This window comes from Wolffia australiana, chromosome 20, assembly GCF_029677425.1.
Source record: "Wolffia australiana isolate 7733 chromosome 20, ASM2967742v1".
Taxonomy (NCBI): domain Eukaryota; kingdom Viridiplantae; phylum Streptophyta; class Magnoliopsida; order Alismatales; family Araceae; genus Wolffia; species Wolffia australiana.
Window position 1 is genome coordinate 6,900,343 of NC_135854.1, and position 21,393 is coordinate 6,921,735.

The 21,393-nt window shown below is 41.2% G+C and overlaps 2 protein-coding genes across 3 annotated transcripts; one reads left to right on the plus strand and one right to left on the minus strand.

Annotated features, from left to right (window-relative positions):
• Window positions 1-399: 399 nt before the first annotated feature.
• Window positions 400-2,352, plus strand: LOC144716053 (BTB/POZ domain-containing protein At3g50840-like). The gene is made up of 2 exons (XM_078591068.1): window positions 400-521; window positions 599-2,352. Exons 1-2 carry the CDS (start codon window positions 453-455, stop codon window positions 1,994-1,996), a joined length of 1,467 nt encoding a protein of 488 aa, XP_078447194.1. The 5' UTR covers window positions 400-452; the 3' UTR covers window positions 1,997-2,352.
• Window positions 2,353-3,520: 1,168 nt separating this feature from the next.
• LOC144716292 (putative alkaline/neutral invertase D) lies at window positions 3,521-9,856 on the minus strand. Of its 2 annotated transcripts, none has more exons than XM_078591409.1 (5): window positions 9,720-9,856; window positions 8,220-8,651; window positions 6,705-7,136; window positions 5,614-6,172; window positions 3,521-4,444 (listed from the first exon to the last, which is right to left on the minus strand). In XM_078591409.1, exons 2-5 carry the CDS (start codon window positions 8,610-8,612, stop codon window positions 4,149-4,151), a joined length of 1,680 nt encoding a protein of 559 aa, XP_078447535.1. In that variant the 5' UTR covers window positions 8,613-8,651; window positions 9,720-9,856; the 3' UTR covers window positions 3,521-4,148. The 2 variants fall into 2 exon arrangements, with proteins under 2 accessions (XP_078447535.1, XP_078447533.1); XM_078591407.1 differs by having other exon boundaries at window positions 9,631-9,821.
• Between the last annotated feature and the right edge of the window lie 11,537 nt (window positions 9,857-21,393).

Here is a 21,393-nt window from a genome sequence, read left to right on the forward strand (position 1 = left end):
TCTAGCTCGCTATATATGTGTGTGTAAATGTAGAGAGAGATAGAGATAACTAGTTAGCGATATATCTATCCATCTATCTAAATCGCTATCTATCTATCCATGTATATAAATAGCTAGTTAGATATCTAGCTATCTAGCTCACTCTGAACTGCCGTAGAGAGAGAGAGAGAGAGAGAGAGAGAGAGAGAGAGAGAGAGATACCCATCTTAACTGCGTCAGACTTTGCCGCGAGAAGTACGCACACACAGACATGAAGAACGAGATCGAGAGAGGTTTAGACAGAGAGAGAAAGAGAGCTAGATCCGAAGCAAACGCTCTCCCCTTTGACCGGATCACCCCACAGCTTCAAATCGAAACCCACCCACCACGAACAAACACACACAGAGAAAGAGAGAAACAAAGAGAGAGAGAAAGAGAAAGAGAGAGAGAACAAGACGAAGAGATCACCGAAGATGCTCCCGGGCTACCCTCCTCCGCAGTTTCAAATCCCCATCCAGGGCCTCAGCTACCCTCTCGACATGGTAACCAACGGTACCAAACGCTCATCGTCTTCTTCCTCCTCAACCCCTTAAACCCGCCTTCCCCTCCTCTCTTGCAGAGACGCATGGCGAACAAATCAGCGAAGATAGCGAGAATGCTGACCAACGGCGAGCACGACCTCTCCGGCGCGCCACCCTCCTCCTCCGCCTTCGAACTCGCGGCCAAGTTCTGCTACGGCTTCCCCCCCGACCTCTCCCCGGAGAACGTCCTCGCCGTCGCCTCCGTCGCCTTCTTCCTCGAAATGACGGAACGGCACAGCCCGTCCAACCTCCTCCGTATCTCTCTCGCCTACTTCAAGTCCTCCGTTCTCCCCCACTGGAACGAGACCCTCCGCTGCCTCCGCGGCGGCGCCGCCGTCCTCCGCCACGCCGCCGCCCTCAACCTCCCCGCCGCCTGCCTCCACTCCCTCTCCATCCACGCCGTCGCCGACCCCCGCCTCCTCACCACCCCCCTCGAATCCGACGGCCAGGACCGCCGCCACGTGGACTGGCTCGCCGACGACCCCGCCGACCTCCCCCTCGACGTCTTCCTCCTCTTCATCTCCGCCGTCGCGGGCGGCGGCGCGCCGCCGCTCTCCGTCTCCCGCTGCCTCCTCCGCCACGCGAGGAAGAATTCAAACCCGAGCGCCCAACGGCTAGTCATCGAGGCGGTGGAGGAGCTCCTCCCGGAGGACCCCGCCGCGCTGGAAATAGAGCCGTTGCTGAGCCTCCTCGGCGCCGCCGTGGCGGCCCACGTCAGCGAGCGGTGCAGGCGGGGGATAGAGAGGAGGGCAGGGCTGGTGCTGGGTGGCGCCACGTCGGAGGCGCTGATAAGGGCGGGGGGTGACAGCGTGGAGGGGGTGGTGGGGCAGTTCTGCTTGCGTGGCGGGTGGGGATTGGCGGAGGCGGGGAGGGTGGCGGGGGCGGTGGAGGGGTACTTGGGGGGGGCGGAGTTGGGGAAGGAGGAGTTTGCGAGGATGGGGAGGATGTTGGGGTGGCTGCTGGATAAGGCGGGGAAGAGCGGAGACGGGGTTTATAGGGCGGTGGATAGTTACTTTGCTTTGCACGGGGAGTTGACGGAGAAGGAGAGGGAGGAGGTCTGCCGCGCCGCGCTCGACTGCCGCCGGCTCAGCGCGGCGGCCCGCGAGCACGCCGCGCGCAACGAGCGCATGCCGCTGCGGGTCGTCGCCAGGGTGCTCTACCTTGGCCAGTTGCAGATTCGTAACGCCATCGCCGGGGCTTCAATGATCGAACAAGAAGAAGAGGAAGAAGGAGAAGAAGAGGAAGAGGAAGAAGAAGGAGAGAGAGGAGGTGGGAAGAAGTTTGAGGAGGAAGAAGAGGAGAAGGGTAAGAGGGAGGGGGGTGAGAGGAGGAAGAAGGGGTTGGGGTTAGGGTTAGGGTTTTGGAGGAAGCTCCGGTGCAAGGACGTGGGGTTTGTTTGTAGTGGGAGTCTCAGAAGGGTCAACCCCGGGGAGTGAGAGGAGGGAGGGTGAACAGTCCTCTCTGGTCGTGTTAATAAAAAACCTAAACCTGCGCCTGAAGTTCATTTTTGACTAGTCAGTGTCAAAGTCAAAGTTAAAAGCCCTTGGTTTTGAGCAAAAATTTAGAGCTCAGTGTGATAACTAAGAGATAAACATGCAATTTCGCACTCGGAACCAATTAAAGACAAATTGAATCTGGATATGAATTTATCTAAGAGGATAATGCCTTATGATTATTAGGTGAATTTATAAAAGCTTCGTATTTACCTTTCAGTGGATACCATTAAACTTGTTCTCCCTTTGAAGTTAATTGTATTTCTCAAGCTGGTTATAAAAAATAATATGTTACTATGGACTGTAAGGCCACCAGAGACTTGGGTTCTAATCAGATAAACAGGCAATTTATATGAAGGTAGGTAAAATTGGAACGGCATCGGATATTCACCTGTCAATGGATACCACTAAACTTGGTCTCCCTTTGAAGTAAATTGCATTTCTCAGGCTGGGTATTAAATAATATGCAATTATGGACTGTAAGGGCGCCAGAAACTTGGGTTCTAGTCAGAGAGGGAGAGAGATAGAAAAAAATATAAATAGATATATGTGGATAGTCGGAGAGAGTGATAGGGAAAGAGATAAAGTTATGGGAGAGAGTGAGGTGAATATATATAAACAGAGAGGAGGGAGTGAGAGGGGGAGAGTAAAAAATGATGAGTTGAAGAGGGGGACAGATAGGGAAAGAGAAATTGTTAAAGAGGGGGAGAGATTTAGGGGAATAGAGATAAAAAGAGAGGAGAGAGTGAGAGGGAAATGGATAAAATTAGAGAGGGGGAGGGTAAAAAAAGATAAAGAGTTGAAGAGGGGGACAGAGTGAGAAGGAAAGTGATAGTTAAAGAGGGGGAGAGAGTGAACGGAAAGATAAAGAGTTGGAGACGGGGATAGAGTGAGAGGGAAAGAGAGATTGAGAGAAGGATAGGGAAACAGCCAGAGGTTGATAACGGGAGAAAGTGAGAGGGAAAGAAAGAGAGAAAGAGCCGGAGAGAGAACGAGAGAGAACAAGAGAGGTAGACAGAGAAAAAGAACGAGATAGACAACCAGAGAGGGAGAGAGCCAGAGAGAACAAGAGAGTTAGACAGAGAGAGAGAGAGAGAGAGAGAACGAGAGAGATAGCTAAAGAGGGAAAGCGTCAGAGAACAAGAGGGGTAGAGAGAAATAGAGAACGAGAGATAGAGAGATAGATTCCTAGAGAGGGAGGGAGCGAGAGAGAACAAATGAGGTAGAAAGAGAGAGAGAGAAGGAGAGATAGAGAGATAGACAGCCAGAGAGGGGGAGAGAGAGAGTGAACCAGCTAGAGAGCGACGGCAAGAGAGAGAGAGCGACCGATAGATACATAGAGCCTATAAATATAAATTTATAAAATATAATATTAATATATAATAGTACTTGGTCCGGTCGGGACTTAAGTAGTGGGTCACGATGAGAGAGAAAGAGAGTGGCATGAGAGAAAATGGCAATTCCGCCTTGCCGAAAATTGGGGCTTTTATTATGAAACTCTAAACATCTATCGTTCCACGATAAAGGTTAAGAAACAAAGGACCACCGCATAGGATAAATAATATTAATGAACAAAAGCGAGGAGAGATAGAGATGGGAGAGAACGGGTAGTGAGAGGTGAGAGAAAGAAGGGGAGAAAAGCTAGAGAAAAAGAAGACATAGGAGACAAGCTAGAGAGAGAAAAAGACAAGGATGAGAGAGATGGGTGGAGAGAGGAAGAGAAAGAAGACAGAGGAGACAAGCTAGAGAGAGAAAGAGACAAGGATGAGAGAGATGGGAGGAGAGAGGAAGAGAAAGAAGACAGAGGAGACAAGCTAGAGAGAGAAAGAGACAAGGATGAGAGAGATGGGTGGAGAGAGGAAGAGAAAGAAGACAGAGGAGACAAGCTAGAGAGAGAAAGAGACAAGGATGAGAGAGATGGGTGGAGAGAGGAAGAGAAAGAAGACAGAGGAGACAAGCTAGAGAGAGAAAGAGACAAGGATGAGAGAGATGGGAGGAGAGAGGAGAGAGAAGATTGAAGGATGGGAGAGGTGTTGAGAGAGGGTAGAGAGATAAAGAAGAGAGAAGCTAGAGAGAGAGAGAGAGAGAGGATGAACTAGCAGGTCCAAGAGGAGGAACGCTTCATGGTGGGCTTCATGTCCTTGTCCTCCTCGAGGGAGATCATGCCGAGGTGGGAGGGGTCCTCCAACAGCATCTTGGCGACGAGGTAGCCGGCGATGGACCAGGTCTGCAGCTTCCTGGCCTGCTTCCCCACGAACCGTCCCAGCTTCCCGTCATAGTACTCAGGCCACCCGTCTCGTTGCAGCCGGCTCTCCGTCAGCTCTATCGCCCTCCTCGCTATCTGTGGCCTTCCCGTCTTTATGCATGCCGCCGTCAGCAGCCACAGCAGCACTGCACTACCCAGACCCATGATGGATGACGATGACGATGATGATGGTGATGATGATAATGATGCAGATGGAGATGATGGAGTAGGGTAGTACAGCATTCTACACCAACATATGCATGATGATGACGGTGATGATGATAATGATGCAAATGGAGATGATGGAGTAGGGTAGTACAGCATCCTACACCAACATATGCATGATGATAATGGTGATGATGATAATGATGCAGATCAAGATGACGGAGTAGGGTAGTACAGCATTCTACACCACCATATGCATGATGATGATGCTGATGATGATAATGATGCAGATCAAGATGGAGTAGGGCAGTACAGCATCCTACACCACCATATGCATGATGATGACGGTCATGATGATAATGATGCAGATGCAAATGTTAGAGTAGGGCAGTACAGCATTCTACACCACCATATACATGACGATGATGATGATGACAATAATGATGCCGATGCAGATGATGGAGTAGGGCAGCATAGCATTCTACACCATCAAATGCATGATGATGATGGTGATGATGATAATGATGCAGATGCACATGATGGAGTAGGGCAGTACGGCATTCTACACCACCAAATGTATGATGACGATGGTGATGATGATAATGATGCAGATGCAGATGGAGTAGGGCAGTACGGCATTCTACACCACCAAATGTATGATGACGATGATGATGATGATAATGATGCAGATGCAGATGATGGAGTAGGGCAGAACAGCGTTCTACACCATGATATGCATGATGATGATGGTGATGATGATAATGATAATGATGCAGACGCAGATGATGGAGTAGGGTAGTACAGCATTCTACACCAACATATGCATGACGATAATGGTGATGATGATAATGATGCGGATGCAGATGATGGAGTAGGGTAGTAGAGCATTCTACACCACCATATAAATGATGACGACGATGATGATAACGATGCAGATGAAGATGATAGAGTAGGGGAGTACGGCATTCTACACCACCATATGCATGATGATGATGATGATGCAGGGTGGCTATAGCTTTTCGCACAGAAGTACGGCAGCGGTACACCCGCAGGCACAACCATGAAGATGATGATTAAGATGATGAGGATGATGTAATAATGTAGATATTGAGTTTAGCAAAGTGGTAGGCACTTGAATCATAGCACATACCAGGCCAGGAGCCGCCATTGTGGTAACTCCAGCGGGTGTTCTTGGGGTCGCACCCAGTGACGATCCTCCACTCATGGCCCTCGATGGCAGGGTAGCATATCTTGAGTGGCATCTCGCCGACGAGCTCCTCCCACCTCGCCTCGATCAGGTCCATCACCGCAGTCGCCTGCTCTGGCGTTGCCAACGACGACAGAATTGCCACGCAGTTGCCCAGCGCAAACCACCGGAAGTCCATCCTGGCCGGGCTGACGTTGCCGACAAAGTAGCCCCCCTTTTTGGGCATGAAGTCGAAGATCCAGTCAGGAATGGAGTCGGGGATGACGTTGAACTTGTTGACCGCCGTGTGGGAGTACTCCTCCGTCTTGTAACGATAGATGTCGTTGAGCTGCTGGAAGTCCAGCCAGAAGTAGCTCCGCATGTGGAAGCTTAGCGCGTGCAGCCGCTTCACGATCCGCTCCATGAACTCTTTCCCCTCTGCGTCCCCCTTCAGCAGTGCCAGTGCTGACCTCAGCGCCATGAAGAACAACGCCTGGATCTCAATCGGGTAGCCATACACCCCCTGCCATCAATAAAATAATGATGATGATGATGGGCAATTCATCTGGTAACCCATCCATTTAGGTTTTGTCTATTCTGATGATGATGAAGAGGATGAACATATTGAAAGCATCGTACACGTTGATTCAATCTAGGTTGTATCTATTCTTAGAATGATGATGCAGTGTATGCGCAATTTATCCTATTATCGGACTCCGAAATGATTTAGAGGCCCACTGATTTAACAAATAATGTTTTTCAAAGCAATATTTTTTTTGTGGAGTTTAATATTATGGTTATCCGACTGATCTGATCTAGCTTTAAATTGTTGTGCACTTGGGTCGAATATCTAGAGATAAAAAATGCTACAGTTCCCTACGAGCTGAATGTCTATCTAGATAATTTTCATTTTTCCATCGATAAATTATAAGAACCTATAAATAATTCTCACAATTCGATGATAACAAAAAAACATAAAAAATAAACTCCATCGTGATTAATAGAAACTAAACAGAGAAAAGACTCTTTCTTAAGAAAACAGAGAAAAGACTTACCATTCTCCGATCAATCATACTGCAACCGTCAGCGCAGAGCAACGTAGGAAACGTATCAAATCCCTCAGACAGACACAGAGAGAGTATCAGCCTTATTCCCTTCTGACACTCTGATGTCTCAGCCAGCGACGAATCCCCTGTCGCCTTTGTGTAGGCGCGAAGAAGTATGATCCACCAAAATCCTGAATCAACAGGCGCAACCCTTCCAATGGCGCTCTCACCAAAGTCTGCTATTAAGGTCTCTGTCTTTCGAACAGGGTCGTGCAGGACCTTAAAACTCGCAGGCATGGCACCTTCCCCGAGCTTGAACCGATCTATTTTCTTCTCCCACCCTTGAAGAAGCAAGGTCTTTAATAAAAAATTCCGCACTATATCGTGCTCCCCGTTCATTAAAAATGACAGAGCGCTCGGCACGAAATCCCGAACAAATACCTGGATTGAAAGTTTCAAACTCAAATTCAGTAAACGTTTTGAAAACAATAAAAAGAGTTTCTGGAGTCATCCTTTGAAGAGAGAAGCTAACTCAAATTCAGTAAACGTACTGAAAACAACAAAAAGAATTTCTGGAGTTATCCTCTGAAGAGATAAACTAACTCAAATTCAGTAAACGGTTTGAAAATAAGAAAAAGAATTTCTGGAGTAATCCTTTGAAGAGAGAAACTAACTCAAATTCAGTAAATTTTTTGAAAACAATAAAAAGAATTTCTCAAGTTATCCTTTGAAGAGATAAACTAACTCAAATTCAGTTAACGGTTTGAAAATAAGAAAAAGAATTTCTGGAGTAATCCTTTGAAGAGAGAAACTAACTCAAATTCAGTAAATGTTTTGAAAACAATAAAAAGAATTTCTCAAGTTATCCTTTGAAGAGATAAACTAACTCAAATTCAGTAAACGGTTTGAAAACAATAAAAAGAGTTTCTGGAGTAATCCTTTGAAGAGAGAAACTAACTCAAATTCAGTAAACGTACTGAAAACAACAAAAAGAATTTCTGGAGTTATCCTCTGAAGAGATAAACTAACTCAAATTCAGTAAACGGTTTGAAAACAATAAAAAGAGTTTCTGGAGTCATCCTTTGAAGAGAGAAGCTAACTCAAATTCAGTAAACGTATTGAAAACAACAAAAAGAATTTCCGGAGTTATCCTTTGAAGAGATAAACTAACTCAAATTCAGTAAACGGTTTGAAACAATAAAAAGAGTTTCTGGAGTCATCCTTTGAAAAGAGAAACTAACTCAAATTCAGTAAACGTTTTGAAAACAACAAAAAGAATTTCTGGAGTTATCCTTTGAAGAGAGAAACAAAATTTAGTATATATTTCAACTTTTAGGAAGACTTGGAACTTGAGTAAATGAAATTCTGATAAACTAACTTTCTTGATAAATACTGGTGGGATTTGATTCGTCATCTTAATTGGAATTAAAGTGGGTGGACTAGATAAGAGTTTCTCATTTAGCTAATAAATTATAAATAAAATTGTTAAATTGGGCTGAATGGAGAAGGTGGAAAGAGATTAACCTGATCGTAATTGAGGACTTCCTCTGCTGCATGGTCGATCGCAGCGAGAGTTCCTAGCGGCTGGCCACGGAAATATACAGTGGACTTCCTGAGTGCGTCCCAAGCATCAGCTACCATCGGATGCGTGTCGAAGTGATGCCAGATTCCTGAATTTGGCGTGTTAAAACCCGATCGATGCGGCCCGGGGGAATGAACTCCATCCGGATAATCGGTTCCTCTAATGTTAGATATGGACATATCGCTCATAGATCTCTCATCGAACGATCTCTTCCGTTCGATCTTCAATTTCGCCTTGTCCAAGTGTCGCAGCAAGTTGAGATCGTCCTCATCGGTAATGGAACAGTAAGATCCCACCGACCGCAGCCCAGGCTCCCTGGTCCCTTCCGCGGACATGATACAAATAGCGAGCTAGAAGAACCCTAGAAATCAAGCCTGCGCCAGAAAAATCGTTCAGATGGACGATCAATCGAGAAAGTTGTAGTGGCAATCACTCATCACTGGCTCATATTTATGCAATTAGTCCGAATTCAAAAAATCTGAGGAACTAAACAGGCATTGAGAAAAATAGATCAGATCTAAAATCCAAATTTTGAACCAGCTCTCCCGTCTTAACAAAGAAATTAAAGAACAGATCCCAGTCACGCCGACACACCGACAGATCTCATTCATCCACCGACAATGATTAGCAGAACTAAAGAAAGCACAAGCCAACGGTACGATTCATGAGATCTACATATACGACTGATCTGCACTCAAATTACTCGCCTTATTTCTTCCTTCTCTTCTCTATTCTCCAAAAAACTAAGCACCAAACACCTAAACAGACAGCTCGATTGAATTTTCACTCACAAGCAAATTCAATCGACGAAGAAAACACCTCGAATTCGATCAAAAAACGGCGACTCAATCTTAAGCTTTTTCTTCCTTATCTTCTCTATTCTCAAAAACCTGAGCTCACCAGCAACAAACACCTAAACGGACAACGAGATAGAATTTTCATTCACAAGCACATGAAAAAACACGGTTAATTCGATAGAAGCGGCGATTCAGTCTTCAGTTCTTTACTCCTTATCTTTTCTGTTCTCCAAAACACGAGATCACCAGGAAACAAACACCAAAACAGATAACGAGACAGAATTTTCACTCACAAGCAAATAAAACCAACGAAGAAAACACCGCAATCTTCAGTCCTTTCTACCTGATATTCTCTGTTCACCAAAACACGAGCTAGCCAGGAAACAAACACCAAAACAGACAACGAGACAGAATTTTCATTCACAAGCAAATAAAATCAACGAAGAAAACACCGCAATCTTCAGTCCTTTCTACCTGATCTTCTCTGTTCACCAAAACACGAGCTCGCCAGCAAACAAACACCAAAAACAGACAACGAGATTGAAATTTCACTCACAAGCAAAAGAAATCAACGTAGAAAACGCCGCGAATTGGATCCAAACGCCAGAGATCTCGTGAAGAGCTTCAATCCTGGCGAAATCTTACGTCTGACAGAGCCTGACGACGACGCGCAGAGCCGCAGCTACTACTACATAAATACAGAGGAAGCTCGAGCAGCGCACTGTGGAAGAAAGACCGAAGAGAACTTTCCGTTGAAAGCGGGGCCCTATTTATAGACGACGATGGCGCTTTCCTCCTCTCCGACCTACTCTGTTTCGCCTTATCGGATTCCCCTTCTTATTAAATGCCATCTTATCGGGCCCAGATCCGTCCCTTTCCCAGCCTGCCACGTGTCAGCGTTTTTTATCACGGTTAAAAAACCAATACATATTAAAATAAACGCACCAACAGGGGCGTTGAGCGCAAGCAACGGTCCGATGTGCCGCCGTTATCCGACGACTTCAACCTCAAATTTAATCTCAGCCGTTGGGTCGACCAACCAGCGGTCCCCGCCAATGATGTGGCGCCACATTGCACCTCGCTCCAAATCCACGTGGCTTCTTGTCCACCGTTGGATTTAATTATTACGGCGCATGGCTAACTGTCTCTTTAGCGAGCCCAAATTGCTGTTAATATACCATTTATCCGAATAATTAACCACTTATATTTCCCCGTGAACGGTCAATGTATGATGACGTCACTCTAGATCTGGCCGCTCGTGCGAGCCGAGCCAAGCCGGTGGGCCCGCGGTGGAGTCACGTGCGAGATTCCCGGAATATTACGATTGGTTTATTTTTTGATAAAATTATAATTGTAAAATTTGAACGGTGGGTTTGTTGGGCCGGGCCCACTTTGGTTTTAACCGGTGTTAATTGTCACGTGCTCTGGGTCAAAGAGGGACGCGTGTGTGTGGGTCCCACCAGCTCTGGAAAAAAAATATAAAAAATTCCACTTGTTTATATTTTATCCATGGTTGGAAAAAAAAATTGTACCCTACAACAATAGGGACCCTAACAAAATGTACCCTACCCCGGTAGGGACCTGAACAACATGAACCCTACCCCACTGGTTTAAACATAAAAATAAAAATAAAAGAAGCCCAGACATTAATGTATGATTATTCATGGCAACAAGGAGGGAGTTTGGAATTTATTTTTTATACAGATTCATGTATGATTCATAAGGCTTTTTCTGTTGATAGTGAGGGTTGACCCTGAAATACCTTCTATAAATGGAAAGTATTGAATTTCCTAAATTGTGTGATCTAGAATCCTGGTTTGTTCCGGCCCCAATAGGGCCCAGAAAATGATAAAATATTAGTTACGATAAAAGAAGCCCATACATTAAAGCATGATTATTCATGGCCAAAAGAGAGGATCATGAAAAAAAAGTATATCCAGATTCAACTTCTATTCTTTGGGCCTTCTTAGTTGATAGCGAGAGTTGACCCTGAATTACTTTGCAAAGCTGGGAATTATTGAACCTGTCAAGTTTAGTGTTTAGTATTTACATAGGATTTCATGATTTAGAATCCTGGTTCTTATGCTACCCCACCCATCAGGCTCAAAATAACTAAAAAATGGTAGTAATAAATAAAATAAAATGAGGCATGAATGAGTTAGTATTCATAGCAACAACATATTGCATCTGGATTATGTTTTTACACAGACTTGAGTATGATTCCTTCATCCATTTAAGTTGACAGTGAGGGTTGACCATTAAATACTTCTTGTGATGAAAATTATTGAAATTCTAAATTTTAAATTTTTAGAATCCACGCAGGCTCTCATGATTTAGATCCTAGTTTTACATCACCCCAATGATGCCCACCCAGAATGTTATAATATTAATAAAAATAAAGAAAACCCCGACGTTAGAGCATAGTTATTCATGACAACAGCAAAGAAGTTACTCCTTTTATAAATAGATTTGAGTATGATTGCATGGCCCTTTTGTGGCTGATAATGAGTGTTGACTCTAAAATACTTATACAAAACTAGAAATCATCTCATGTAGTAATTTATTTTAAATTGTTTATGTATGCTTTCATGATCTAGGATCCTGGTTCATATATCCTATCCGAATAGGGCTCAATATTAATGAGAAATATTAGTACAGATAAAATAAGCCAAGCCATTAATGCATGACTATTCATGCAACGGTGTGGAATTTGAAAATTTGTTTTATATATGGACTTGAGTGGTATTTCTTGGTTGTTCTTAATTGCCAGTGAGGTTGAGCTTGGAATTCTTTGCAATGTGGGAAATCATTGAAGCTATGAATTTACTTTCTTAAATATTTTATGTAGCTTTCATAATTTACATCATGGTTTTACCTTACCCAAGTAACTCACAGCAAAAAGGAGTTTTGATTTTTTTATAAACTTATTGTTTTATGGTTTCATGGGCATTTTTTTGGCTGATAGGGAGGTTGACTCTGAAATACTTTAGAAAACTGGAAACTATTGAACCTAATGATCTGTTGAATACTTTATGTAGGATTTCACGGTCTAGAATTCGGATTCTCTACCCTACCCATGTAGGGCCCAAAATTAATCAGAAATATTAATACAAATAAAATAAGCAAATGCATTATTGCATGATAGCTCGTTTTATTGGTCTACCAAGGGTGGATGATTCCATCTTGACCACATAATAACCTTCCTGTAGTTCTTGATATATCTGAGCTAAGACTTATTTTAATCTCATGATTAGGGACTTTTACATCATTGTCAAAGTGTAACCATCCATAACATGTTAGTAGTAACTCATGTCTTGATTGATAGTTCGGTAAAATAACATTTATTGTTGGATACATATCAATTTAGTAAACTCTTTCTCTAAAGAGCACTCACCATTTTTCCATCGTGTCTCTATACTAGTGGCTACAAGGTCAGTCATTAGTATCATATAACCCAGAATATTGAGTATCCATTGAATAGTTTCATGTCCATATCGAGTATCCAATGAATAGGAATATATAGAATATATATTTAAAGACTAATTATTATTATTATATATAATCCAAGGACTTCATTTTCAATATCACATCATAATTATAATGAACGAACATTTGTTTCACTGAACTTAGACATGATATAGTGCTGGGATCGGCTTGGCAGCCACATAATATTCATCATCTTTTAGGGCACAACTTGTAGCTTAGCACCCCAAGGTTGGAAACACAACTTATGAATTGGGCTAAGAAATCTTTGATTAATTAAAAAATGAATAAAACTAAAAACAAAAAAAACAAAACTTATTTTTTAACTATGTTATAGGAGGTGACTGATAGCATGCATTTACATCAAGAAAAAAGAGATAAAGTATGGATATGTGGATTTAATAGAAAAGTCTTTTTTATTTTTTATTTCTTTAAAAACTACATACAATGCCATATTCCCTCCATTTTTTATCTTTAAATGTATATATTACTTGGTGGGGAAGTTATATATTTTTTCTTTGTGGATTCAAGCTTTATCATTCTTTTGTCCAATTATTATGCCTTTTAATTTTTTTATCTTTAAAGGGAGAGCTATATCTCTTCCCACAACGAGTATCTAATGCACCACTAGTATCCTTCCTAATGCATCTATTAACTTCTCATGCAAATCCTTTATTCCTACATTTTGATTTTCATGCATTGATCCTTTTAAAATAGCTCAAAATTTTCCGTTAATTTTAATTTGAGATAAAACTCACTTAATTTACACAAAGAGTTGAGATATGTTTTTTCCATCCCATTGAATCCTTGATCCTTTATCCCAAAATTATAAAATACAAATATGCAAATCATAAAGCTTTACAATCGTGTTACCTTCTGATATTCAACATTTCCTTTGTTTTGTTAAGCATAGAAAATTTTCTTATTTCAAATAATTTTTTGAAAATGATAACACATAATTATGGGGATAATTATAGGAAAATTACACTTTTGCATTCAAATGAATATAAATGCATGTGATCAGTATTTAAATGATTAAACCTATTTTAAGATTGATGTTCTGCTTTTTTTGGGATCAAATCAGATTTTAAATATCTTTTATGGCATCAAATAATAAAGAACTTAATTTTGTGATTCAGTATCTATTTTTTGTTGATTTTGTTTGGGCTTTTATTCAGACATATATGAATTTTATAAGTCAAAATATATGTTTATCATACTTTTATGACTTGTTATTTAATTTATAATGATTTATAATCTATTTTTTGGCTTAAATATGTACCCGCCATGTGTTGCCATTTGATTCATTGAATAGAAACCAATAACAAGTTTCCTCAATGATTAGCTCCATTAATCATTGAGAGAAGGCACAGTTATGGTATCACAAATCGCAATGCCATAATGCACCAATCATTATCTGGCATTCTCTCTCTTTTTATGCGCAGGATTGATGTGGACTAATGGAAAAAAGGAGGTTATTTAAATCTCAATGAATGTGATATGAGAATCGAGAGAGAGAGAGAGAGAGAGAGAGAGAGAAAGAGAAGAAGAAGAAAAAGAATAACAAAACAAGATGAAAAAAGGAGTGAAGAATTGCAGTGGTATACATGGTGCACACGTGTACCCCGCAGTTGATTAAAAATAAAAGAATATTGACACGGCATACAGAAACTCATGTCTTGTCAAGTAATAATAAGGAATATTCTCCGATTTTCTGATATGAATGACACACACCCTCATGTCATTTAAAGAAAAAGTGAACATTGTGATGTGATGAACGGGAACGCGTTGATACATCACTGTATTCAAAATTGAGATTTAAAGTAAGTTTTTGTGTTTTTCTTTTGCAGCTACACGTGGCAATTTCGAGGTGCATGATCACAGAAAAAGAGGCAACGCGCATCGCATCACAATATTCAAAATTGAGACTCAAAGTAAGTTTTGTCTTTTTCTTCTACAGGTATATGTGGCAATTTTAAGGTGCGTGATCACAGAAGAAGAGGCAATTATGTAATCATAAAAGCATTTGACGATTGTAAAGCTTAATCGAAAACAGAAAAAGAGGAAGCACCAGCACCAATGATGAGGGGAGATAAAAAATGAGTGGCTAGTATTTCTCCAAATTCAAAATGTGATACCCTGTGATTGAGCTAAAATTTTCAGGGTTTCTTTGTCTCCCTTCCTCTTTTTGGTCATACCCTTTGATATATAAATAGAGGTGTAGATCACTATCAAAATCATCCTTAAATATTGTGTGTGTGGGCTTTTTGAAAGATATTGAGTTTTTGAGATCCGTCAAGCGTGTTCTTGGTGCCCTGGGTGTGTGAGAAGAAGTAATAGAGAAGAGGGGGAGCTTAGTTGCACTCGCAAATCACCGTAATTTTGGCATAATAATTGTCTACAGTAAGCATCTTCGCCTTGCACTACTCTTTCTCGACATTATCGATCATCTAGTTCCTTTCCACAATCATATCACACTGTCACACCTCCTCCACACGTCTCCCAAATCACGTATTATCATCGCCGTAGTGTTTACTTACTCACTATTTATCCTATTTGACTTTTTCTCTACCATACTCCCATCATGCCTCATGTCATCATTATTTCATTATCGCATTCACTTGCCTGTCTCAAACCTGAGTTATCACCATCTACTAAATACTCTCCTCGATTCAATACCACTATCTTGTTTTGTATTTCCTCGTCATTTTATTTGTATTAAAAACTTTCTCTTTTCATCTCAATAATTACCATATTAAGAATATTAAATCCTTAATCATCATTAGATGTAACACGATGGTCGGAACTGACTCATCGTGTTATGTTCAGAAAGGTTGACTCTAAATGCAATGAGATAATGAGAAATTGACGTATATGATTCTAGTAAAATTTAACGAGAAATAAGAAGATCAACGATGACTTGAATCGCAGAACAATTGAACGACACAAGACGGGTTTGGTCACGATCGAGCTCCCAATGATCCAAGTAACCAGATCGAAGGGACCGACGTGGTGGGGGAGCGTTCTTCTTCTAATAATGTCCACACTTTCGACGAGTACGAACTGATCAAGTACCGTCAAGAAAATTGACTAACACAGTGTTCGATGGTTATCCTAAATATACATTCAAATTCTCTCTAGGCAGAGGAACAGTTGTAACCGGCACTGAAAGAAGCAATTACACTGTAAATTAAAGGGAGAAGAGACGGATGACCTGTGGGTTCATCGGGGTGCCTGGGGTAATCCACACTTTATGAGCAGGGAAGTAGGGTAGCCTCCACACAAGGACAAAGTGGCCACGCACGCAGAGACTTTCAGGATCAGGAGAATCAAGTAGATCCGGAGAAGGTTTGATTCTCGTGTCAATTGACCCGCAAGACAGGAAATGAGAGCCGCCAATAACACGGAGTGAATCGTAGAAATCTGCATGAAGGATCACACATTGACGAGGTGGTTACGGTTGAGTGGAATGGGGATGGCTCCATCAGGAGTAGAAGTCGCACAGGTCGTTCAAGGTGTAGACTTTGAAAATCCAAGCTGCATCACCCCTGATTTAGCCAATGAAACAAACTTTGGTGCAGCGAGACTGATGAGCAGCATCGACTGCTGAGGAGTTACCAAGGGAGGGCAACCACACCGAGAAAAGTAAGAGGACCAGAATAATTCACTCGGCAGATTAGTAAGTCCACCGATCGATCAATATTCAGACATCTCCAATTCCTGATCATAAGTCTCACCGCAGAGGATTCTTCGGCTTCACAAATAGTGATAAAAAACTTTATCTGGATTTTCCAGCAACGGAGTTCTCACCACGGAAATTCCTGAGTAATGCCAGCAGTTTTTTTTCTCCAGCAAAAAGGCAAGGGAATCCTTGGCATCGACTAATCAATTCGTGAATCTTCAACGTCCCACAATAGGAACAAGTCAGCCAGCGACTCCACCGTTAGCACACTCAATGAGGCGGATTGGTTCGTACCACAGAGATCTTGATCGGAGGATAAATAGAGCGGGCGAGCCGATCCGTCAAGTTGAGAATAGCAACATCCGACGGCGATGGGTGATGGAACAGACAATGAATTTCCGTTCCTAGCCTGGAGTCTTCAGTCACAGAATAATCCCAGGCAAGAGGAAACGACGTAATCTTCGTTAGCTTTCTTTCCACATGGAAAACCAATGGCAGGACGTCGCCCCTTTTCTCAGCAACAGAGAATATGATCTTCCTTACTGCTTCTTCAACAAGGCACTCTACTTCTTTTTTCAGGAACAAAACATCACGATGAGGAGGAAACAATAACTACCAACAAACTGAAAACGAGACCTGGATTTCAACACAATGACTTCTCTTCTCTCCACCTCCGCTCTTCCCTTCTTAAACTGGGGAAGTGACAGTTGTGGGGGAGGTGGCCCTATTGGGCCCCCCCTTGAGGGAGAGCCCATTGGGCTTTCCTTAAGAGGACTCTTTAGGAGAAGAGAAACGCAACAAGGTTTTCTTCCCCTTAAGAGGACACTAAATCAAATTCAAATAAAACATTCAGGAGGCCGGTACTCACCCAGGAGGGGCCTCCTGTCAGTCCAAAAATGATGAAAGCAGAAAACGGGAAAATTACGTCCAGCAGTAATTGACACGTATCCAGACGACGATGTTGCTTCTCAAGCCTGATATTGGAACTGTGGATTCTTCACATCGGCTCGGGTTCCGTTACGGGGCTGACGACGGGTCTGGGCACATTCAATTGGATGGTCCTCCATCATCATTCCTTTTGGAGACAAGCCCTACTCATCTCTAGCTAAAATTATTAAGAAATTAAATTTTTATTTAATAATTTCAAATACCAATGACAAACTAAAACCTTAATTTTGAGATTTCTAGAAAACACTAAAAATGCATATTATTTCCAACTTTTGCAAAAATACCCCAAATAATTTATCTACATTATGAGTAATTGTACCAATATCCCAATTTCATATTACTAATATTTGTAATATAACTTAAAATTTCTTGTATTATTTTTAAATATCAGATATCATAAAAAATGGGTTGCCTAAAACATTTTTGTTCACAAGATCTACTCTTAGATACTAGATAAATCTCTTATACAATTTATTGAATCAAAAAATTTTAGACATTCTATATTAACTACATTAAAAGTTGTAACTAGATTGGAAACAAGTTCTGCAATTATTCTGTGCAAATAATTATTAAAAATTTTGATATCTCTGTTTTTTATAACATTAAAATGATGAGATCTCATTACTGAATTTTAGGCTACAATCGTGTTATAATTTTAATATTAATATCCACATTGAAAATTCTTGTTATCTCAAATTAACTCAAGGTAATTCAATAAGGGTATTTATCACTACTTTAACATTTTTTCTTAGATTTCATCATTCAATATTCCACTGAATGGAAATATCCTAATCTCAATCTATGGACGAAGTCCCTAGAAAGATTGAATTAAATCAATACCTCTTCTTTTCCAAAATGAAACAGTTTTTGTGTATTAATTTTGATTTAATTATTGAATGATACCATTTATACTGAGAAATGATATTTTGAAGAATTTTAGAACTATATGATATTTGCGATGCAAGATATGAGTTGATAACAATCATATCAAGAGGAAACATACTACAAACTTTACTAGATAGTTATATATGCAAAATATTTGTCAAATAATCATAAGTTAAATATCATCTCATAAGGAATGGCCAAGGAATATGGATCTGGTGATTGGTTATCACGGTGACTCCCCATTGTTTGAAACAACTTTATTCTATTTATGTAAAAATAAAATGCCATTATATTCTATAAGATTTAATTTTCGAAGGCATACATAATTTTTAGTTGTAAAATAATATTTCATGTATATGTTACGATTCAAACATGTATGTGATGTTGATGGGAACAAAACATGTAGTCATTTTAGCAAATGATTCGTAAATAAAAAATATAAAATTCTGAACACACTCAAACATGTATACATGAGTGTGAGTACGGGGCCACTCAGTGACCATGTCAACCCATTAATATGATAATAAGCAGAAATATTATTTATAATTTTTATAATTTTGAAATAATAAGAAATCAATGGACAGTTCAGATAGTTGACTTTGCCCAACCCATTGATTTGAAATGAATTGAGGGTCAAAATGGAAATATAATTCTTGTGAATATAATATAACTTTCAGAAACTATTGAGATAAATGATAATTATCATACAAAATTGGGAGTATTAATTTTGAAACGGTATAAAATTAATATCAATTTTCAAATTTAAAGGCTTTGAAACTGACCTGATTATTGAGTAATGAATGGTTATGACAGAAATTGATGCAAGAGTTGGATGAATGGGTTATAGATGGAAAGCTAATTAATGAAGGATTCTATAAATATAAAATAATGAAATTTGGAGATTCAATTGGTGAGATATGGATCTCACAATTCCACCCCAACAATTGCAACTTTCTTGAAGAAGTAGTGGTCAAATGATAATTTGGACAGTCAAATATTAAAAGAACTGGTTTTCCGGTATATCAATGGAAACAGGAATCAAATGTCGATCTGTTGCCACCAAAAGAATGAGATCTGGTTCAGTGACAAGTGGGGAAAACATGTCAAAAGTTATTGCCAAAAAGTTACGACAAACTAGAGGACAACTATAAGGTTTTAGTCAAAATCTCTATTTTCTATTATCTACTTGTAATTTTTCTAATCTAATTGTAATTTTTCTTATATAATTAATTTAAATTATAAATCAAAAGAAACAAAGATTATATATTTTTAACCCAAAACCCCCAAAAATTAGGCTTTAAGTCAAGTCCACAACTCATTAATCACCTCATTTTTTGCTTTTGGAGTATTCTAGGGGGTTGGTGATGATTCTCCTATTGGGTTCAGTGCCCTGTAGAAAACATGTTTCCATGGATGTGGAAGTGTGTTGATCGATTCACAATCGATCTTTAAAATCATGCATTGTGTACCTTATGGGGAACTCGTTCCACCCTTGACTTTGTTGCTTCGAGATTATTCTGAAGCCTTTCACACGTCCAGCCTCTAGAAATATCCTCACGATCACTCGGCGCTTGGTCTCCACATCTTCTAAAAATCTTCTTGAAAATCTCAAAGATCTTCTCACCATGAAGACACTCTCCTTGGATGAGTGGAGAAATGGAGGGGCTCTCAAATCTGGCTTGCATGGGCGCATGAAATGAGTGTCCCTTCCCTACCTATATTATACTTTGAAGTTTTTCTCAAAACCCTAAAAACTAAAACAAATCCACCAATGCCCTTATGACCTTATGAGTGTGACCCTCTAGGCCCATGTATCGTTCTAGTTAATAACTTTAGTGGCCCAATAATAATTATTAGCCAACCTTATTAATTAAGTATATCGACGTATAGATAAATTAACTAAGGATCGATTTAACCCAATCGATAGGTTAAGTTTCCAGCCCGTGGGGTGCCAAGCTACACCTCATAGAACCTTTACCATCATTGGTTATAGTATATGTATAATCCATCATTCGCACGATACTCAAGAATCATTCAGGGTTTGGTTTATCGTCAAACCCTAATTTTTCATTTGATTTGTACTAATGCATAATGGATTTTATTTTATTTTATTGCATTAATTTTTTCTCTCTCCTCGGGCAGAGCTTCTCTCTCTTCCAGAATCGGCGATTGTGCCATAACTTTTTCTACAGAGCTCGGATCGATGCGATTTTTATTTCATTGGATTTGGAAGGCCTCAGTCTATAGGAATCAACTACAAGAACGCCATAAACAAATTCCTACAGCTCCGGGTAGAGGCATTTGATTCCACGAGGTAAGTAACTTAATCCGACTTTTAATTTCATGATATCTCATGATTTAGAGGGGATAAATATATGACATTTATACTCTAATTGATCGTCGTGAAAAGCCCCATCGTTCTATACCATTTATTTTGCATCAAATCTCACCCCTAAAGAGAAATTTTGATTTTGAATCCTCACTTGCCGTGAAAACGAACTCGCAGCCCGCAATCCAATGTGGGCTGCTGAGTCAGACGCGACGTTGCTGGTTGCTGCCGCCACGTCGGCGATCTTGGTGGCTCAAAACAATGACGTGGCAGCAGCTGACAGGTCCACAATAACAGCAGTGGACCCGTCAGCGGCCACGGGCCCCTCTGGATGCGTCCATGCTGACGGATCTGCCAGCATGGACGCATCTAACGGCCACGAAAAGAATACAAAAAACAAAAAAATGAGAAAAGACAAAAAAACCCTTATGGCTATGGAGGTCCACGGGCCCATCCGGACCGTCACGACCAACACGTGTCACGATCGCGACGGGCCGAATGATGGACACGCCGTAGACCCACCGAAGATTCAAAAATCTAAGCCGTTGGCAATTAATGCTGACGGCTCAATCAATACATTTTTAATGTTTGAAACGTTGGCAGATGCCACGTCGGATCTGGCGGCTGAGTATGATTTCGGCCGCCAGATGGATGCACTATCCACTGTCCGATCAGCTAGCTCCTCATTGGAAGAGTCAACAATTGCGGGCGCCGACAACGCAGCAAATGTGTTGCCGGTAAGCTTATCGCCCGTGCCTACAATTGTTGACCATTCCAACTCTTCCTCACCGCTCGATCTCTCTATGGCACTCCCCTTGGAAGGCTTAGATCTATCCACGTGCATGGACCCCCATCTATCACATGCCCAGTCCGACATGGCCGAGCTCGGCCGAGTCGCCCGTAGACGACTCGGTTAAGCATAATCGAGTCGACTCGGCTGAACCCAGCCGAGTCGACCGGTCCGACTCGGCTATTTCAGGCCCAGTCGACCT